General features: G+C 49.4%; 1 protein-coding gene across 1 annotated transcript in view; it reads left to right on the top strand.

The window, feature by feature from the left end:
- The first annotated feature begins 383 nt into the window (after positions 1-383).
- The window catches only part of C6H1orf94 (chromosome 6 C1orf94 homolog), a 41,518-nt gene continuing 21,081 nt past the window's right edge, over positions 384-20,820 (top strand). The window contains exons 1-2 of the mRNA XM_055587025.1: positions 384-712; positions 19,634-20,322. Of these exons, the coding sequence (XP_055443000.1) occupies positions 384-712; positions 19,634-20,322 (1,018 nt within the window). The remainder of the gene's footprint in view (positions 713-19,633; positions 20,323-20,820) is intronic.

Below are 20,820 nucleotides of genomic sequence, written 5' to 3'. Positions count from 1 at the left end.
ATGGACTGAGCCTAGAGTCGTGTGGCAACGGGTGAGGGCCAGGGCCTGTGGGGAGAGCCAGCCCTCCCCCTCCAGCTGTTCCCAGATGTCATTCTGCCCGCCCAGGCGCCTGGTTCCTGAGCTCAGGGGGATTCCACGGTTACTAAGCTACTGGTTTTTGTTGACTTTTAAATATTTTCTTCTACGGGAGAGGGGGAGGGGGGCAAAAGTCAGGAAAGAGCAACTAAAAACAGATCAAAATAAGCTCCCCCTCCCCGCAAGAAAGCTGTCCTCCATTCACCTTTCAAACACAAACCAAGGGCCTCTGAACAGTCACCTTTCTGGACCAGCGGTCAGACAGAACTGACCTCCTTCCTCCCCATCCTCACTGCCCTTTCTGGTGAATGAGGGGTGGTGGTGGATGGTCATCCTGTCTTCAAGCCCTGGGTGGACAAAGGGGCTTCCGGAAAGAGAGGAAGAGGATGGCCAGTGGCAATAGGCTGGCTTCGTCCTCAGCCCTGGTGGCCAAGGGCCCCTCTGCCCTAGGCCCGTTCCCCAGATACATCTGGATCCACCAGGACACACCCCAGGACAGCTTAGACAAGACTTGCCATGAAATCTGGAAGAGAGTTCAGGGCCTGCCAGAGGCCCTGCAGCCCAGGACCTCCAAGGAGCAGCTCTCTGCCCCCGTGACTGGCACTCCGAGAGACAACGGGCTCAGCTTCCAAGAAGAGTGAGTGTGTCCTTACTTCACGCAAGGGAGGAGGGAGGAGATGAGGTCTGACTTTCGGGGCCCGGAGGGAGTGTTTTGACCTGTTGTTCTGCCTGGCTAAACCCTAAAGGCTGTGTGTTTTCCTCCACCCACCACGGCCCTTTGACAGTCTTTACAGGAACAAAATGGTTGGGGTCCTGAAGTTACCTGGGTGAAGGGCCAGAACAGGACTGTATTTCTGCTGCTGTACCAGCCCACTTCGAGGACATTTCTTGTGCAAAGGCATAGGCAATACCAGGGTAGATCCAAAGACCTTGAAAAACCACCCTAGCCAGGGAGAAGGTTAGATGTCTGTGGCTTTCCCCAGAGGCAACTAGAATATGCTTCTCCCCTCCCGCCCTGTAAAGCTAGGCACAGATGAATTTGGTGGTTTTAAACCACATCTGGAATTCCCTAATACAGGGAGCAGCTGTCCCATTCAGCCTCCACGGAAGCCGCTGCGAGAGTGCACATCAAAATATTTACTGGGAAGGCATTGACATATTCAGAGGACATAATAGAAAATTAAAGTGCGGGAAGATGGCTGTAAATAGCCCGTTTCCTGGATGGGAAATCCTGTATCTGGGAAACACAGAGCTAAATGTTTCTCCACCAGGGCAAAGTTGGGCAGATATTGTTGGGGATGGATATATCAGAAAGGAGAGGGAGGAGCAGAGAAGAAGAAAGGACCTCGTTAGGAAAAGCGAATAAATCCACCGAGTTATTAATGTCACCTTCGAGCACTTGTTCACTGCTTTGCATCTTCAAAGTGGGCTGCAGACATTAATTAATTCTCCCAGAGTCCCAATGAGGCAGGTATTCGTGTCCCCATTTTACAGATGGATTAAGTGTTAATAATTAAGTGGTCATTAAAGACTAAGTGATAATTAAGTGTTGCCTGTTCCAACACATGCTCTGGCTCGGCTTAGAGATGCTCTGAAGTGGGGGAACCCTTCGGGCAATTATCAACTGTTTCTGGTTTCAGGGATTTCTATGCAAGAGCTAGGAAAGGCAAAGTGCAACTGCTTCCCAGTTCACACTCCCTGAAGCCCGGCCCTTTTGGGGCTCATTCACTTACTACACATAAGGGTAGAAGGCACTTTGGCTATTGCTGCCTCTCTGCCCCTGCTCAGCAGGACACGGCTGGGATGGGAATGGCCTGTCTACAGCCAGAATCCTGCTATCTGGCCCCCCGGTGGCACTGAGATCCACTGTCATCTGCCCTGGGACAAGGACTGGGCAGGGGGCCTGTGGGTCTGTGCTCAGCTATCAATGGCCAAAGAGCTGACTGTCCACTTTGTGAACCAAGGGTCAGTGGCAGTTTCCAGTAGCTGGCGCCCTCTCTGCCAGGACTCACAGAGTTAGGGGAGACAGACTCTACTTCCAGTCTGCACTTGGCTGGAAAGTGAACCTGGCAAACCTTTGGCCGGTCCACTTGGCCTTGATTTTCTCATCTGCAAATGGAGGGTGATATGCCCTGCCCTGTCCACATCGAGTTGATAATGAGGATCAAATGTGATGGGGACAGGAAATGATCAGCTGCATTATCCCAGTGAGGCTGTCCCTAAATGCAGTTCTCTGGGCTTGGAGGTGTGGGTTGTTTTTGTTGCCTTCGATGATGCTGATAAATGCTAGAGTACTTCGGAGGCCACCTTCAAGTTGAGTGGCCTGATTTCTGGGTCCCAATCCCCACCTCAGCCAGAACTGTTCAGCTTTTATGGCTTTTGCTTACTGGAGTTCAAAAGTAAAGTCGCCAGTCCAGGTTCGATGCATGAGACAGGGTGCTCAGGGCTGGTGCACTGGGATGACCCAGAGGGATGAGATGGGGGTTCAGGATGGGGAACACATGTACGTCCATGGCTGAGTCATGTCAATGTATGCCAAAACCACTACAATATTGTAAAGTAATTAGCCTCCAGTTAAAATTTTTTTTAAATCCTTAAAAAAAAAAGTAAAGTAAAGGCTGCAGTGAAATAAAAGATTCTGCTGTAAGAAAAGAGCTAGGAAACCATTGCCTTAGATGAATAAATGATATCATAATTGTACAGACATCAACCAAGTAGAACACAATGAGCTATTCTTGAAATAAAGGCAGCTGCGATGGTAGAGTCAGATAGCTCTGGTTTCAGATCTCTTTTCAGCCCTGTGCCAGCTGCAGGATTTGTTTAATTTATGTGAGCTTCAGTTTCCTCATCTGCCAAATGGAGATGATTACTATGCATTTCATGGGGTTGTTGGGATGATTAAATGGGATATTTAAACATTCCCGGTAATAACTAGGATTTGTAAAAATTCCTTATAATGATGATGGTGATTTCTTTGAGCCCTACAATTATTACATGAACTGGGGACTATTTTTAAACTCCCCTTCTTTTTACTTTTTGTTATGCAAATGTTCAAACATGTAAAAGAGAATGGTATAGTGAATGTCTGTCAATCAACTTCATTAATTATTAACTTCGGTCCATTCTTGTTTCAATTCTTCCTCCCCTATTTTTCAATCAAATCCTTTTTACAGATGAAATAACTGGTTTGGAGGGCTTCATTTCTTGGCCTGAGGTCCTACAGTTAGGAAGTGGTGGAGTTTCAGACAACCAACCCAGGACCACCTTACCCACTCCCCCTAGGAACTGAGACATCCTTTTGGAAAGTCAAAATATTTGGCAATCTCACGTTCTGGGTGAGCAAACATAGCTAACAGAGTTCACATCCAGGGAGCTGTCCAGAATATTTGTCAGATGGCTTCAGGCCCACAAGATAACCTCTCAGCCTCTCAGCTAATCTATCTAGGGTTTCATTCGTAAACCCAGTTTGGGTTTTGGTAATGTTAATTGCTATCAAGGCAGCTAGACAAGTAAGTTCTAGAACTCTTATTAGCCAGAATTTTTTTTATTTTGTCCCCATTTATCATGGAAACCCAGACATCTCAAGTTTGCAAGAGAACTTGGAGGCCGTTTTGTGTTGCTTGAATCCTTTCCTTGACATCCTTGTTAGATGGTTATCCACTCGTACACTTTCTTAGATGAGAAGCTCACTACTTCCTAAGGTAGCCTTCCCTCTCTATGAAGCCTGACTGTCAAAAGATCATTTTCTTTTAGTGCTGAAATCTGTCTCTATCAAACCCGTTGACCTGGATTCTGCCCTTAGGGCTCCAAACCGAACCTATCCCCCTTCCTCTCAGTGGCCCTTTTAGTTATTGAAAGATGGTAACAGCATCTTCCCTAGGATTTCGTGTCTTTGTAAGCTGAGTGTCTTTGTTTTTCTGAGCTTCCCTTCATGTTTGGTCCGTTTCCTGCCCACACTGCGGGTTCTTAGGGCAGTGCAGCAACCAGAACCAAGCACAACAACCTAGGTATGACCCAATCTGAGCAGACTGGCTTCTCCTCCTCTGTATTCTATATTCCTGTTCACGGCAATTAACACCACATTCACTTTTCTTCCCAAGCTGACTTCAGCCTATGAACACACTTCGAGTTCATTCATTCAATTATTCATTCAACACATATTTATTAAGCCATCTACTGTGTGCCTGGCACTGTGCTGAGAGCTAGTGAAATACAGCTGTAAACCAGACAAGGTCCTCCTTTCCTAGAGCTTGCATTCAAGTAGGGGAGAGAAACACAAAGTAAGTAAATAAAAGAATATAACTTTAGGATGGAAGAAAGACTGGTGTTCTAGTTGGAAGAAACCGATCGTAAGCACATTAAAATTAAACCAATAATTTCAGCTAGGGAGGAGTGAGCTTATGGAAATAAAACTGACAAAGTACTAAGGGGCCCTCCTTTAAATGGAGTTGTCAGGGAAGAACTCTGAGGAGAGGCAGTCCTTTGAGCCAAGACCTGGATGCCAAGAAGGAGCCAGTCGAGTGAAAATCTAAGGAAGGATGTCCAGGTAGAAAGGAAAGAAACCACAGACTCTGTGGTGTAGGTGGGCTTGGGGAGGGACAACAGGGCTGGGGTGTGGTGAGTGATGCAGTGTGGCCCAAGGTGATATCAGAGACAGGCAGGCAAGGTCTCAGAGGCCTGGAGGACCTAGTGGGGAGTTCAGAGTTGATTCTCCATGATGTGGGTTACGGGGCTCCTTTGGAGGATTTTAGGAGGTGGGTGTAACACGATTGCACGACTAGTTTTTAAGGATGCCTCTAGCTGCTGTGTGGAAATGGGGCAGGTGAGAGAGCAAGCTGGGAGGCCTCTGGAAAGATGCTACAGGAGCCCAGGGAGCACAGTGGTGATGGTGCTGGGCCAGAGTGAGGGCAGTGACGACGGACAGAGAGGGGGACTTGGCTCATATTTTGAGGGGAGCCAAAGCAGCCTGCTGACGGCTTGGGGCGCACAGAGACATCAAGGCTGAATTGAGGTTTTTGGCTTGAGCACTGGTTGGACAATTTACTGAGGAAGAAGTGGAGAGACGTGGGCTGTGAGGGAGGAATCTGTAGTTCCATCTAATGCCAGTTTAACTCCACAATCTCATTCAGTCATCTTTTAATTAGTCTTAAATCTGGGCTGAAAGAATTGTGGAAAGTCACTTACTGACTCATATTCTAGGATTCCCTATTCATTCAGTTTCCCTGTTACTAACACTGCACAGCCTCAGGATGGGGGTCTGGGGTTTGCTGTTGACTCTATTGGCTGGCCTGTGAAATGGCATTTGCTCATGCCTTCATTTATGGAGTCATTCAACACACACTCACAGTCGCCTTCTGGGTGCCAGGCCCTGTGCTGGGTCCCTGGGATACACACGTGACGAGGACAGAAGGCCATCTCTCTGAGAGCTGCCAGTCCAGGGGGTGGGATGGACACAGATTCCTGTGGCAGCAAGGGCATTCAACAGGCATTTGTTGTGCGGCTACTGCTTGCCTGGTGGCTCAGCTGGGAAAGAATCCACCTGCAATGCAGGAGACCTGGGTTCGATTCCTGGGTTGGGAAGATCCCCTGGAGAAGGGAAAGGCTGCTGGAATACTCCAGTATTCTGGAGAATAGCCTGGAGAATTCCATGGACTGTATAGTCCCTGGGGTTGCAAAGAGTCGGACACGACTGAGCGACTTTCACTTCATTTACTGCTTGTCTGACAAAGTGTGAAAGGAATACAATGGCGAAAAAGATAGGGACAATCTATGAACTCCTACAGGGATCTTCAGTGTCTTGAGAAAGGCAGATCACAACATAATAGAGTAAAGGTCCTGGTGAAGTGCCAGTTCCATGGGTGACCAGGGCTTGGGGTTCAGGGAAGGCTTCCTGGAGGAGGCTGGGGGAGATGAGCTGGAAGGTCATCCTGAGCCAGACCCAAATAGGAGGATAAGTCTACAGAAAGAAAGGAAATCCATTTAAGCATCTAAAAAACCAACAAACCAGTCCTTTGTTGCATGCGTGCATGCTCAGTCGCTCAGTCATGTCCTACTCTTTGCCTCCCTATGGACTGCAGCCTGCCAGGCTCCTCTGTTCGTGGGATTTTCCCAGCAAGAATACTGGAGAGGCTTGCCATTTCCTCATCCTGGGGAATCTTCTCAACTCAGAGATCGAACCCACGTCTCCTGCATCTCCTGCATTGCAGACAGATTCTTTACCGCTGAACCATCGGGAAGCCCCGTTCCTTGTTGCTACTGTTATTTAAACAGTAAGACAGCCACCTTTCCGCTCCCATTCCCACACAATTTCCCATTATCCCCAGAGAGCTCCCCATTTTTCCTTGCACTTACAGGACTCTTTTTGGACACTTTCTTCTCAAGACCCAGCTCAGGAAAAAATGGGATGAATCTTACTTTTCTGTAACAGTTGTTTGGAATATATCCCCACTTTTATTTATAAATTTTCTTAAAAAAAAAAAAAAAAAGCTTGAAAACTAGTGATGGGAGTGATGAGGACAAGACTTGCACATGAGAACTCAGACTGTTGCCCTAGAGGCAGTTCTGATCCTGGGTAGCATTCTCTTCACTTGAAGAGGTCAGACTCCTCTTTGAAAATCTGAGGGAAGCTGTCATACACCATTTGGCTTGAAACACATCCTCAAATCCCTTGACATTTTGGAAGGTGAGAGAACCCCCGCTCCCCAAATTGGAATCCTTTTCTCATGGACACTTGACGGTCCCCTTCCTTAAGCTTCCCAGGGCTGGGTCTCAGCCACTGCTGTGATCCCCATCCCACTGACATCGATGCATCCTCCAGCCTGGTTGTCAGGTGAATTAGTGCACATTGGTGCTGCAGACAGAGGTTCAAGGGCCTCAGCCCTTCCCTCCTCCAACCTCCTTATGCACCTGTTGGTCCCCTTCGTGACAGTTTTTGATTCCTTGCCTCCCTGCAGGCCTCTCTTCCCCCATTTTCAGACCATCTTGTCTTACTGCTCCTGGTTCCTCTCCCTCTTGGATGTCCTTCACCCTTTGCCAACTTCATCTTCCTGAAACACATCAACAGCACTACTCAGGCATCCCCATGTATTCCTCCTTGTCTTCTGAACTGCCTGACCGGGTCTTGAAGAGTCTTTGTAGTTGGCCCTGCCTACTTCTTTAGGTGTAGCCCTGAATGCTCTTCTCCAAATTCCCTGTAAACCAAGATGTGCCATGAGCAGGAACATAACTCCCTTGCTGTCACTCAAATTATTCCTCTACCAGGAATGCCTTTCTTCCCTATTTCTGTCTACTGAAATCTTACCCATCCTTAAAGACCTGGAATTAGTGTATCATCCTTTAAAATTCTCACTGCTGACCCCATTTAACATTTTTCCTTTCTCCCTCTTCTTTGTTCCTTTTTAAAAAATTTAAGTAAGCAATTATATCCCTTCTCTTTCCTAAGAGTTTAAACGTGGCTCAGATAACCATGAAATAAGGAGACAGGTGGATTTAGAATCCCAGTATACTTCCCAGCTGTTGTCAAGTTGCTCAAAATTTCTGTGCCCCATTTTCCTCATCCGAAAGATAGAAAAAGTCATAGTGACCACACTAAAGGACTGTTTTGGAGGTTAATGAAAGAATGTATGCAAAGTTTGCACAGCACTTGGCAGAAAATAGTGATTCCAAATTCACCATCTTCGTTGTCACTCTGTTATCATGAGTATCAAGGATAAAATGACAGGGGTTAAGTAATCAACAATAGTGTGGGAGGAGGAGACTTATATACCAGAGAACCTAAGCCAAGGGAAAGGGCTCAGTGGAGGCCAGCATGTCAGTCTGAGACTCTAGGCAGGTGAAGCCAACAGTTGGTTTCTGTAACTCATATCATCTAATAGGAGAAAGGAGGACAGACAAGTGCTGCCTTAACTCTGAGGACCGAATGGCAGAGGTCGTTAGATGAGGGTGATGGGACGGAAGAGTCAGTTTAGAACCAGCTCTTGGGTTGACTGTTGGCCAGAGGGGAGGACACAGGGCCGCAGTGAGAAGTGTCCGCCTCATTCCGGAGCAGGGTTTCTGATGAGGTGGTCCTCTGGCAAGTACTGTACTCTGCCAGTGGCAACAGCCTCCCTTCCCCCACTTGACCATGGCTCCTTAAGGGCAAGGGCTATGTCTTACTCATCATTGTCTCCCCAGTGCCCAGCCGAGTTCCTGGCACTCGGTGGCAATGCAGTGTGTATGAATGAATGAGTAAGTGAATGACGGATGAGCCATAAAAATGCCACTGCAAGGAGAATGAGGCCCAGAGGTGGCCAGGGGCCAAGTGAGAGGTCACAGTCCTCAGAGGAAGCTTTGAGTGATGTGGGGACAGGATGTCAGGAAGCCAAGACATTGCAAGCTCTTTTCTTCCTTCTGCCTTAAGCCTAAGAAGGGAACTGACGTTTTCATGAGCAACTGATAAGTGCCAACCTCTGTTGTTTCCATTTTCTGTTTATCTCATTGTCTTAGCAACCCTTCTCCATCAATGGTTAATATTATTCCCGTTTTACAGGTGAGGAAGCCAGGGCTCAGAGAAGTTAGGCAACTTGCCCAGAGTCATCCAGCTCACAGGGAGCAGAACAGGGATAGGAACCTGGTGAAGCTTCAAGGCCAGAGCTGTTTCCTGGCACCAGGGGCCCTTCAGAATAGCCCTTGCATGTCTGCTTAGTACTGGGAGCCATGAGCAGTGAAGGCCAAGACGAATCATGATTAACATCCCACGTCTCGTGTCCCCCTTTTTAATTTAATTTTATGGTTTCAGGAGCCGTGTCGCAGGTTCTGGGAGCCTGCAGAGATGGGCCACCAGTGGTTTGGTTTAATCCCCTTTTTAATATCTTTGTTGCAACATTCTTTCCAATTCAGCTCCCAAGTCACATTAAAAAAATACCTCTTCCTTAGGGTAAGCCTCCTCTTATTAAACAGATTCAAATGAAAAGTTTTAAAGATAATTTGAACAATAAGAATCACTCTGTAGCTCCCAGCCGAAGCTCCTTTATTGCTGTATTTATTCCCCAGTATTTCTTGTCTCATTCCCCAGCTCACTGAATCCTTCACTCCCCACCCCACCACACACCCTAACCCTTCCAGTCCAAGGCTCAACTTCTGCCTGCTAGTCTCTTCCTCTCTTCTCCCTTCTTTCACCTCCAGGGCATGGTGGGTCAGGTTGAGGGCAGAGTGGGAGGTCTCCCTTGTACCAGCCCATCTGCTTTCTAAGACTGTCACACCTGCCCTGAGGGATAGGGGAGGGTGGAGATGGGGGAGCTGAAGTGTCTGGAGGGAAATTCATATCTGTCTGCAAGTCCTATTGCATTGTTGCTGTTGTTCAGATGCTCAGTCATGTCCGATTCTTTGCAGCCCCATGGACTGCAGCACACCAAGCCTCCCTGTCCATCACCAACTCCCGGAGCTTGCTCAAACTCATGTCCATTGAGTCAGTGATGTCATCCAACCATTTCATCCTCTGTTGTCTGCTTCTCCTCCTGCCTTCAATCTTTGCCAGCATCAGGGTCTTTTCCAATGAGTCAGTTCTTCCCATCAGGTGGCCAAAGTATTGGCGTTTCAGCTTCAGCATCAGTCCTTCCAATGAATATTCAGGACTGATTTCCTTTAGGATGGACTGGTTGGATCTCCTTGCAGTTCAAGGGACTCTCAAGAGTCTTCTCCAACACCACAGTTCAAAAACATCAATTCTTCGGCTCTTAGCTTTCTTTATAGTCCAACTCTCCCATTCATACATGACTACTGGAAAAACCATAACTTTGACTAGATGGACCTTTGTCGGCAAAGTAATGTCTCTGCTATTTAATATGCTGTCTAGGTTGGTCATAGCTTTTCTTCCAAGGAGCAAGCGTCTTTTAATTCTGTGGCTACAGTCACCATTTGCAGTGATTTTGGAGCCTAAGAAAATAAAGTCTGTCACTGTTTCCATTTTTCCCCCATCTATTTGCCATACAGTGATGGGATTCTTGATGAAAGTGAAAGAGGAGAGTGAAACAGTTGGCTTAAAGCTCAACATTCAGAAAACGAAGATCATGGCATCCGGTCCCATCACTTCATGGGAAACAGGAAAACAGTGGCTGACTTTATTTTTCTGGGCTCCAAAATCACTGCAGATGGTGACTGCAGCCATGAAATTAAAAGACGCTTACTCTTTGGAAAGAAAGTTATGACCAACATAGATAGCATATTCAAAAGCAGAGATATTACTTTGTTAACAAAGGTCCATCTAGTCAAGGCTATGGTTTTTCCAGTGGTCATGCATGGATGTGAGAGTTGGACTGTGAAGAAAGCTGAGCACTGAAGAATTGTTGCTTTTGAACTGTGGTGTTTGAGAAGACTCTTGAGAGTCCCTTGGACTGTAAGGAGATGCAACCAGTCCATCCTAAAGGAGATCAGTCCTGGGTGTTCATTGGAAGGACTGATGTTGAAGCTGAAACTCCAGTACTTTGGCCACCTGATGGGAAGAACTGACTCATTGGAAAAGACCCTGATGCTGGGAAAGTTTGAGGGCAGGAGGAGAAGGGGATGACAGAGGATGAGATGGTTGGATGGTATCACTGACTCAATGGACATGGGTTTGGGTGGACTCTGGGAGTTGGTGATGGACAGGGAGGCCTGGCGTGCTGTGATTCATGGGGTCGCAAAGAGTTGGACACGACTGAGCAACTGAGCTGAACTGAACTGAACTGATGGGACTGGATGCCATGATCTTAGTTTTTTTAATGTTGAGTTTTAAGCCAGCTTTTTCACTCTCCTCTTTCACCTTTATCCAGAGGCTCTTTAGTTCCTCTTTGCTTTCTGCCATAAGGGTGGTGTCATCTGCACATCTGAGGTTATTGATATTTCTCCCAGCAATCTTGATTCCAGCTTGTGCTTCATCTAGTTTGGCATTTCTCATGATGTACTCTGCATGTAAGTTAAATAAGCAGAGTGGCGGTATACAGCCTTGAGGTACTCCATTCCTAATTTGAATTAGTCTGTTGTTCCATGTCTGGTTCTAACTGTTGCTTCTTAACTTGCATACAGGTTTTGCAGGAGGCAGGTAAGGCAGTCTGGTATTCCCATTTCTTGAAGAAATTTCCAGTTTGTTGTGACCCACACAGTCAAAGGCTTTAGCATAGTCAAAGAAGCAGAACTAGATGTTTTTCTGGAACTCTCTTGTTTTTTCTATGATCCATCTGCATCCAAACCAAGGCCTGGAGGCAGAGGGTGGAGGGAGGGAATCCTGGCTCAGAATGCAGATGCCTGGGCCCCATTCTGGACCAACTGAACTGCCATTTCTGCAGGGGTGCCCAGGAATCTGCATTTGAAACAAGCAGCCCAGGGGACTCCTGTGCATATCTGTAGAAAGTTCTCTGATACTTTGAGGGTCAAAGATGAGGGAACCTCAGGCTTCAAAGGGACACAACTTTGAGAAAGAGGTATTCCAAAGAAAAGCTTGAAGGAAGGAGATTGACTTTTTTTGCCTTCTAAGTGGATGCCAGGGATACTGTAGAAAAGGGACTCTCCCCTGTGTGAAGACCTTTGTTGAGAAATGAGATAAACATGGAGCCCAGGCTCGGGCAGCGGAGGGATTCCAGAGTGCCACCGCCCTTAACCCCAGGTGGTGTCACCATCCCCACGGGACAGATGACCAAGATTTCTGTGACTTCTTACCCCAGCCAGCCTGGACCCTGGGCTGTGAAGGGTCAGCAGGCCGCTCCCGGCGCTGCGGGTCTAGAGGTCTGAGCTGCTAACATTTGCATAGCGCCTGTTACAGTTTACCGAGTGCTTTCACATTCCTCATCTCACTTAATCCTCAGGCAGCCTGGAGCGTGGAGGAGGGGCGGGAGTCAGAGTTTTCTGCAAGCCTGCTGCCCACTCTGCCCCCTCACTAGGGAGGGCCCAGGGGGTGCAGCTCTGGGTTTCCAGGTTCCCTTGGGGTGCAGGTGCATGGGCCCTGGGGTGGCAATGGAGTCTGTAGCTTCTCTCCACTCCCCTATTCACCCCCCAAATTGAAAAAAATCGGCCCAGTCCTCTCGGCTTGTAAGAGGGGGAGCCCACCCTCCTCCCCCCTTTCTTCCTTCTGGGTTTCTATAAGCTACGGCAGTGTTGTGCGCATGTGTACATGGGTGTGTCTACGTGTGTACATGGGTGTATGTGCACGTCTGTGCTATGTTTACCTGTGTAGGTATGTGTACGTCTGTGGTGTGTGTGTGTGCATGGCTGTGGTGTGCATGGTTGCATGTGTGCACACAGCTGTGTGTGGTTGTAGCATATCTGTGTGCCTGCGTGTGTATGTGTGCACTGGTATGTGTGTGTGTGCATGGCTGTAGCATATGTGTGTGTGCATGGTTGTATGTGTGCACACAGCTGTGTGTGGTTGTAGCATGTCTGTGTGTCTGGGTGTGTGTGCATGCACTGGTGTGTGTGCGTGTGCATGGTTATGCTTCGTGTATGTGTACATAAGGGTTAGTATGTATGTGAGCATGACCGTGGTGTGTGGGTGTGTGCATAGATGTGGGGGGAGGTGGTGGCATGTGTGTTTGCACATATGGCTTGGGAAATGTGTGTGTGCACATATGTAATGCTGTGTGGACACTCATAGGCTGGTGTGTGTGTGTGTGCATGGTGTGGTGTGTGTATGGGAGGGGGACTCGGCAGATTGGTGAATCCTAGGTCTGGGGAGAGGAGAGGTGAGGACACAGGTAGCTTTGACAGGGGCGGCCGTGTCCCCTCTGTCTACACTGGACAGATGCCGCCTTTGGTGCTGTGACGTAGGCTCCAGGGGAGCAGAAGATGGATCCCTGCTCCCCAGGCAGACGAGAAGACCCAGAGTGTCCAAGAGCCTTGGTCAAGTCACGGTGGGGGCCAAGTGGGGAATGGGGCACTTAACCTCTTCATTTAGAAACTGGGATAATTGGATCTCCGTGGGCTTTTGATAAACCATCGTTCTCCCTCTCCCTTATATAAAATGGCCTTGTATTTGCACATAATCTACACACACCTTCCGGTGTACTTGAAATCATCTCTGGTTACTTACAATACCTAGCACAATGTGAATACTATGTAAGTAATTGTACAACATAAAAGCTATGTAAGTAGTTGCCAGTGTGCAGCAAATTCAAGTTTTGCTTTTTGGAATTTTCTGGAATTTTGTTTCAAGTATTTTTCATCCATAGTTGGTTGAAGCCACAGATGTGGAACCTGTGAATATGGAGGGCTGACTGTGTAACAAGCTACCTCAAACTTCAGCGCCTCTAAACCACAGCTTCCTACTCAGCTCTCCCCAGTTGAGCAATCCAGTAGGCTGGGTTCTGCCAGTTGGTTCTTCTGGGTGGGGCTGGGCATGGCGTGGCAGGACGTGGCTCATCCTTACCCACAGGTCTGTGGTCATCCAGGCCTGGCTAGTCAGCTGAGGATCTTGGGGTTTTCCTCCACGGGATGTGTTATCCTCCTGGGCTTGTTCATGGGGAGGTTGCCAAACCCCTGAGAAACCAGAGGTTAAGCCCTAATGCCCAAGCGCTTGCCACATCTCTGCTTCTTTACTGAACCAAGCCAAGCAGGTGCTACCATGGGGTCAAAGCTATAACCGGTCTTCACACCACCCCACTGCAGTTGTTGTGAGGATTCAAATAAGAGTTTTTCATGGAACGTGTTTAGCACTGTGCCTCGCTGGTTAGTTCATCCTCCATAAGTACTCTCTCTTCTGATTTTGTGAACTGGAACCGGAGGCTTAGACATATTTGACAGCTTGCTGGAGGTCTAGCCTCCACGCAGCCGTGGGATTTGAGCTCAGCTCCTGCCTCCTTCCAAGCAGCGAGCTCTTAGCCACTCTGCTGCTCTGCCCATGCAGACACGTGGAGGAGTCAGTCTCACCTGCCGCCACAAGGTCGGTCAGTCTCTGGATGGAGCCTGAGCCCTTCGCTTGCTTCCGTCTTCAGTCAGCCATGTTCCCTGGGCACCAGGCCTGGGTACCGTGTTTTGTCATCGATCTGAAATGCCATGGTGGGAAGAAAATATTTGTTTTGGTGTCCTATTCCAGCACTAACAATTTTCTGCTTGCATTTTTCTGTTGTTTGGCTCAGATGAATAGCAGTTTTCATCTTTGCTCTGTGTTATCATGTACACAGAACTGCTGTCGGGGAGCTAACAGCATGCTTGCTTAGTCATTATTCTGGGAAGGGGTGCCAGCCAGTCAATAGCCTTTATTTTTATACGACTCTGTACACTGCAAATGCCGAAATGTCATGCAGCGCCCGCGTACAGAGTCACCATCAGACACCTATCATTTCTGGAGGCGGGCAGAACGGAGGTGGTGGCTGCCGTTGGGGCCGGGCACCAATTCTGACTGGCTTCCTCTGTCAGCAACTGGGAGCTGGGTTAACAGCCCTGAATGATTCACTGTGATAGAGTCTGTGGCAGATTTTATGGTTTTTACCCACTCAAAGGAGAAAGCAAATAGCACCAGAGAGATGCCAGCCTCGGCAAAACTTCTTAAGGAGAGAGCAAGAAAGATAGATGCAGGCAGGCAGTCTTGGTGTGGGACCTAGCACCGTCGTGGGGAGAGGGAAGAATTTTTCTGGGAGCCCCACCGTGGGCTCTAAGAGTTGGGCAGGATCTTTGCGGGGTCTGCAGTGGGACTGCCTTACCGGGGTTGGGAGTTCTTAGGACGAGGTCAAACAGGCTGGTGGTTGTCATCCTGTCAGCTCACAGGGGTGGCAGGCCCACAGTAAGGACATGAGACAGAAGGCCAGAAAAATGGAATCAAAACCAGGGAGTCTGCAACCAGTAAAAGGAGCTGGGTGGTCTTTGGCAACACAGCTTTTGATTTCCAGAGTTCCAAGAAATGGACAAGGATAAAGACAAATTCACAAGCCAGTTTATTTATTTATTCAATAAGTACCTATTTAGCTTGGAGGTGGTGCCCAGCACAGCTCAAGATCTTGAGGCTTCCGTGGTGGACAAAATACAATTCCTGCCCTCAGGGAAGATGTGTTGTTGTCGGAAATAAAGACATTAAAAAAATATACTTTGCCAGGGTGACGAATACTAGGAAGGAAATAAACAGATTGATGGAGCACAGAGTGCTTCGTAAGAGTTAGTCCTAGGATGGACTAGAGTCCAGGAGGTGCAAAGGGCCCGGGGTTAGAGTGAACTCGATATGCAAAGGAATATTTCTAAGACCAAAGGGGCTGGAAGAAAAGGAATCTCAAAGCAGGAGGGCATAACTGGGCCACTTAGTGGGGTGCCCTGGGGGTCAGAAAGGGGTCTGGATTTCTATTGTGTGAAGTAAGAACCCACATAAGGGTTTAAGTGGGGGAATGGTTTGATCTAAGTTCTGAGGATGTCTTTCCTCGGCCGGCATGCAGTTTTCTAAGGAACAAATGAATCATGTTTTCTTGGGGGTGGGAAGGGCAGGAAGGGGAGACCCTCGCTTAGGAACTTGTACCTGTGCTGAATCTTGATGGCAGCAGGTGTTGGATAGAGGCTGTCTAGGAGAAATGGAGATGCAATGATAATGACTGCATTGATTTATTTCCCCAAAGTGTTGATCCAGGATTACTGTCAGGCTGGGGCGGGGGGCGGGGGAGGGTTTCCAGCAATGTCCCTAAGGCTCTGGACTCTGGACTCTCCCACCTTCAACATTTCTATCCATAAATTGGTGAGGGACCCAGAAGGCAGACTCATCAGACATGCAGCTGACACAGAGCTGTCAGGGACAGCTAAGGCCACGGATGGTAGGCTCAGGACTCACCATGATGATCCTCCACAGGCTGGAGTGATGGGATGAGCCCAGCAAGATGCTTGATTGCATTTAGACTGGGGAACAAAGCCCAGCCTTGGAGCAGGGAGACCTCGCTGGAGAACTTTCCCTGAAAAGGAAGCTGGGGTGGGGCAGGAAGAGGTCAGAAAGTCAGCTGAACCCAGGAGCATCCCTACAACAGCCTCTTCACTTCTTTGGTGACAGAGTCCTTAGCCTCTTAGAAGTTCACTTTTCTCATCTGTAAAGAGAGAATGATTTTGTCAATTGCCCAGAGGCATGGAGAAGATTAAACAGAAGCATATATGTGGATGCCTGGTTTCCAGTCTGGCCTTCCAGATTCATAGCAGATGCAAAGGAAATAGGAGTTTGTAGAGACTGTCCCAGGGAGGGTTGGGTGCCCTGGGCCAGTCTTTCAGAGGGATGCAGGGTACCTGCAGTCCAGGTGAGCCCCTTTGTTCTTGGCACAGACTCTTCTGGGAATGCAAGCTTCTTAAGAGGCCCATTGATCCCCATGATGTTCCAGAAAAGAATGGCTGAGGAATATGAGGAGTTTACACTCAGCTCCTGCTGGGTCCTCTCCATCAACCTGGCTCTGGGGTGTGGGAGGGGTAGAAGTGTCCTCTCAGGTGCTGAGGAGGGACCACCTGCAGGGTGGATTTGGTACAGAGACCTCAGGCCTCGTGGGTCTTTTAAAAGTTGCTTTGACTTCTCCTTGGAGCTGGTGCTTTGAAGGATACCGTGGCAAGACTTGTGTGTCCGTCTATTGTAGAACTTTTTTATTTTAGGGAAAAAAAAAAAATGAGAAGCCAAACAGACAAAAATAGAGCTAACAGTACTTGGTGAACCCATGTACTTCTCACTAAGCCTTAGACCTGGTCAACATAAGCCCAATCTTGTTTTATCTACTCCCCAACCCCCATCTTTTCCCTCCCCCTGCTAGATTAAGTTTAAAGCTAACCCCAGATGTAATGTTATCTGTAAAGACTTTAGCATGTATCTCTAAGAGATAACACTTTTATTGTTTAAGTATAACCACAGTACCATTATTCTGACTTTTAAAAATTAACATAATTGTGATGTCTTTCTAATTCAGAAGATCTATCTGTATACCGCTTGCTTTCCAAGTTTTGGAGGGGGCTGCTGCTGCTGCTAAGTTGCTTCAGTCGTGTCCGACTCTGTGCAACCCCATAGACGGCAGCCCACCAGGCTCCCTCATCACTGGGATTCTCCAGGCAAGAACACTGGAGTGGGCTGCCATTTCCGTCTCCAATGTATGCAAGTGAAAAGTGAAAGTGAAGTCGCGCAGTCGTGTCCGACTCTTTGCGACCCCATGGACTGCAGCCTACCAGGCTCCTCTGTCCATGGGATTTTCTAGGCAAGAGTACTGGAGTGGGGTGCCATTTTGGAGGGGGACAGAGAGGCAAAAACTGGTCTTTGTAATGTCTGATTTCTCTGACTAGAGATTCCCCTGTTCCCTTTGAGGGTGATGATGAAGAAGATGGGGGATCAATAACTTGGGACCATGGATTGGCAGCCTCTTTATTCCAAGTGTTTCCAGGGACATAGCAGAAAAATGAAGTGAAAGTGTTAGTCGCTCAGTTGTGTTGGACTCTTTGCGAACCTGTGGACTGTAGCCCATGAGGCTCCTCTGTCCATGGAATTCTCCAGGCAAGAATACTGGAGTAGGTAGCCATTCCTTTCTCCAGGGGATCTTCCCGACCCAGGGATTGAGCGCGGGTCTCCTGCATTGCAAGCATGTTCCCAGGGACACAATTGATAGACTGAGTCTAGATGTGGGGAGGAGGAAAAATGGGAGTAAGGAGAGAGAGCCAGGAAGAGGGGAAGAACCAAGTGAATGGCCTTGCCCCTTCCATGGCGTCGATGGCCAGCGTCCAGCACCAGCCCGCTCCTGCTGCCAGCCACCGCGTGCCCAGTGCTCCTGCGTGTGTGTGCCTGTGCCAAGGCTGCACAGGGGTTACTGCACCAAGTTCTCATCCCACCCAGGGGCTGGGTGCTTGCAGTGTCATAGGTGCCATACTTTGTCACAGGGGAGTCCCCAAGTTTCCGGGATGTGGCGGGAAGTGAGCAGTAGTGCCCAATTCTGATCTCGGTCTGTTTGACTGGAGCCTGCTTTTTCCTGGCACGGCTCCCAGCCTCCAGGCCTGGGGAGACCACATGCGGGGCTGGTGTTCAGGAGGCGGTGGCTGTTGCCGTCATTAGAATAGTGATAAGCTCCCACGTTTTAAACTCTTCCCTAGGCATCCCAAGTGCCCTGGCCAGCCGTGACCTTTACCAGGACCCCTTGGGACTCACCAGTAGCCATCAACTATGGGATTAATGCCGGCACAGTAGGAGCGTCTGGGACTGTAGCCTGTGCCCATTCTGACTGGTTGTCAGATACAGAGACCATCCCCTGGTTTTATGCGTGATGACTGTGAGTCATTTTTTGCCTGCACTGCACCTGTGTGTGTGTGTGTGTGTATGTCCGTGTGCATGTGTTCATATACAGAGCATTACCAGGAAGGAACATCCTTGCTGGGAGCATTTGCTAGTCATTATTTTCGGGGCTCACTGCATCCACAGAATGGGCTGTCAGGGCGGGAGTATACTCTGAGCCTGCCCAAAGCTCCATTCACAGGATGCTTTAATTTTTCCCTCTGCCTCCTTTTTCACCATTTTTACCAGCGGTAGAACTCTAAGCAGTTTCTAGAATGCTCTATGTAGGCCAGCTTATCCACCCTTCTTGGGAACCCACCCAGGAGGGAGAGCAGGGTGGGCTGCCACAGTCCTCCTGGGAGTACCAGGGAGGAAGGTCCCCCCTTACCAAGGATGCTGGTGGGGCAGTGTGGGCCCAAACCAGTCCGGCAGGATTGCTACCCTCTCCCACACCTGGAGACAGCCAGCATCTAGGAGCTTAGAGTCCATGGGACCATTAGGCCTCATTAGGATGGTGTGGCCACCAAGGGTGCAGTTGGAGGTCCCAGGTCTCAGGTGCAGGTAGAGGCCAATGTTTAGATACAGGAAGATTCTTGTGAATCAGTGCAGGGATCAAGCAATTGCTGGTGCTCCCAGGCAGCCCAATCTGTGATCTGGTCAGAAGGCCATGCCAGCCAAGGTGGACATGGGCATCTATGAAGCCACTGTGCAGATTTCAGGATCCAAAGGCCCAGTCCAGCTGACAGAGGTGTATATAGGCTGGCTGTCCCTTTAATTGCCCTTACTGTGCCAGACACGGTCTGGAGTGTCTCTGTGATACTCCACTTCACCAAGAAGGAAGACAGCGGTACCATGATGCTGAGCAAGGGACCCAGGATCACATAGCTGGGAAGTGACCGAGCCAGGCTGTGAGCTCCAGCTGCCACCTTGCTGTCTCTGCTCTCACTCAGACCATCCTGCAGTGCATGGGGCCCCAGCACCCTGGACGCCATGTCCAGAGCTGTTGACTCAGTCCTGTTCCCTTTGCTACTGGTCTTTTAGTGCTTTTGGTCCTGAGCACCACCAAACACGGAGTGATGGACAGAAATGCAGACTCAGCCCACTCAGCAAGATGGAGCACTGGGAGAGGACCCAGGGGTCCCGATTCCCAGAACCAAGCTCTTAGGACTATTGCCTGTTGGTATGGTATAAAAATCCCTTGGGGGTCCATGTATGGCCCAGTTTCTCTCGTGAAGAGCAGTAGGCTTCTCACCTTGGGAAACATGTTTTCTCTAGCCCCTTTTCCTGGGGTCTGTGCCCCGCTGCAGAGCCACCCTCAGGGAGCGAGCCCTAAACTCATCTCTCTTTCTGACCTGTTTGCAGGGCTCTGGAGCTCACCAGTGGCAAAGACGAGATCTCCTTGTTGGTGGAGCAGGAGTTCTTGAGCCTCACCAAAGAGCACCTCATCCTGGTCACCAAGAGCTCGGGGGAGCTGGAGGCACCCAGAAGCAACCCTGAGGGGCCCAGACAGCCAGCCCCTCGCCTTCTCATGCCTTCGCTGATGGCCAGCAGCAGTGAGCACCCAGGAGCCTCCGTCATGGTGGGTGACAAGCTCCTGGAGCCGAAGGTGGCCCTGTCGGTCGTCGGCAGCCAGCCAGACTGTGATTCTGCCACATCTATGGTCACAGGCATCCTGCGTGCTGCCAAGGTCAAGAGTGCCAAGGGGACAGAGGACAGGAGCCGCAGCCTGGGGGCCTCCAGCTCGGAGATCAGCAAGCTCCTGGCTCAATTCCCACTGAAGTCCACAGAAATGTCCAAGGCCCCTGACAACAAGATGGTGTTGGAGGAGACCCGGGTCATCAAGGACTTCCTGCAGAGCAACATGTTCAGTGGCCCCAGACCCAGAGAGCCCGCGGGGCTGGGCCCGTTCCTGCTGCTGCCTCCCCCGCCTCCGCCTGTGCTTCCCAACAAACTCCCTGAGCTCCCTGCTCAGAAGAAGCAGCTTCCAGTGTTTGCCAAGATCTGCTCCAAGCCTGAGGTTGACCCCATCATGGAGGGGTACCAACTGATGGGTGAGTGGGGCTGGGAGCAAGGTTAGGAAGCACGCTTGCTGGGAGGAGAAACTGAGCAGAAAGCCACGTGGGCTGCATTAGGAACATGAAGCATCGCTGTGCAAAGTAGGGCGAGGTGGCCTTGCTGATGAGCATGGTCCAGGGTGCAGGCTGTTTTCAGCCCCCACAGCCCTCCTCTGCTGGATGCTCGTATACAGGGCACGTCTCATGTAGCCAAACATGGTGGCCCTGAATCCAACACACTTTGGGAAGCGGGAGAGGCCCGTTTTGTAACTGACTGGGTTTTTAAATCCATAGGCACCGCGAGGACATTGAAGGAAGCATTTACTCTTGCTGGGTCCAGGGTGAAAGTGCAGCCAGGGGACTCTGAGCTGAATAGGAGGGAAATTTAACTGGCTTCTGATGGAGGCTCCTGTCCTGACCGTGGTGCCTGGTCCCCTCTCTCAGGGATCGGGGGTGAATGTGTAAGCTCTCCAGGTGCGGGCAGACTGCTGGCCC

This window comes from Bubalus kerabau, chromosome 6, assembly GCF_029407905.1.
Source record: "Bubalus kerabau isolate K-KA32 ecotype Philippines breed swamp buffalo chromosome 6, PCC_UOA_SB_1v2, whole genome shotgun sequence".
In the NCBI taxonomy this organism is placed as follows: Eukaryota; Metazoa; Chordata; class Mammalia; order Artiodactyla; family Bovidae; genus Bubalus; species Bubalus kerabau.
Note: the sequence above shows the minus strand (reverse complement) of the source record. Positions and strands in the feature narration are given on the sequence as shown.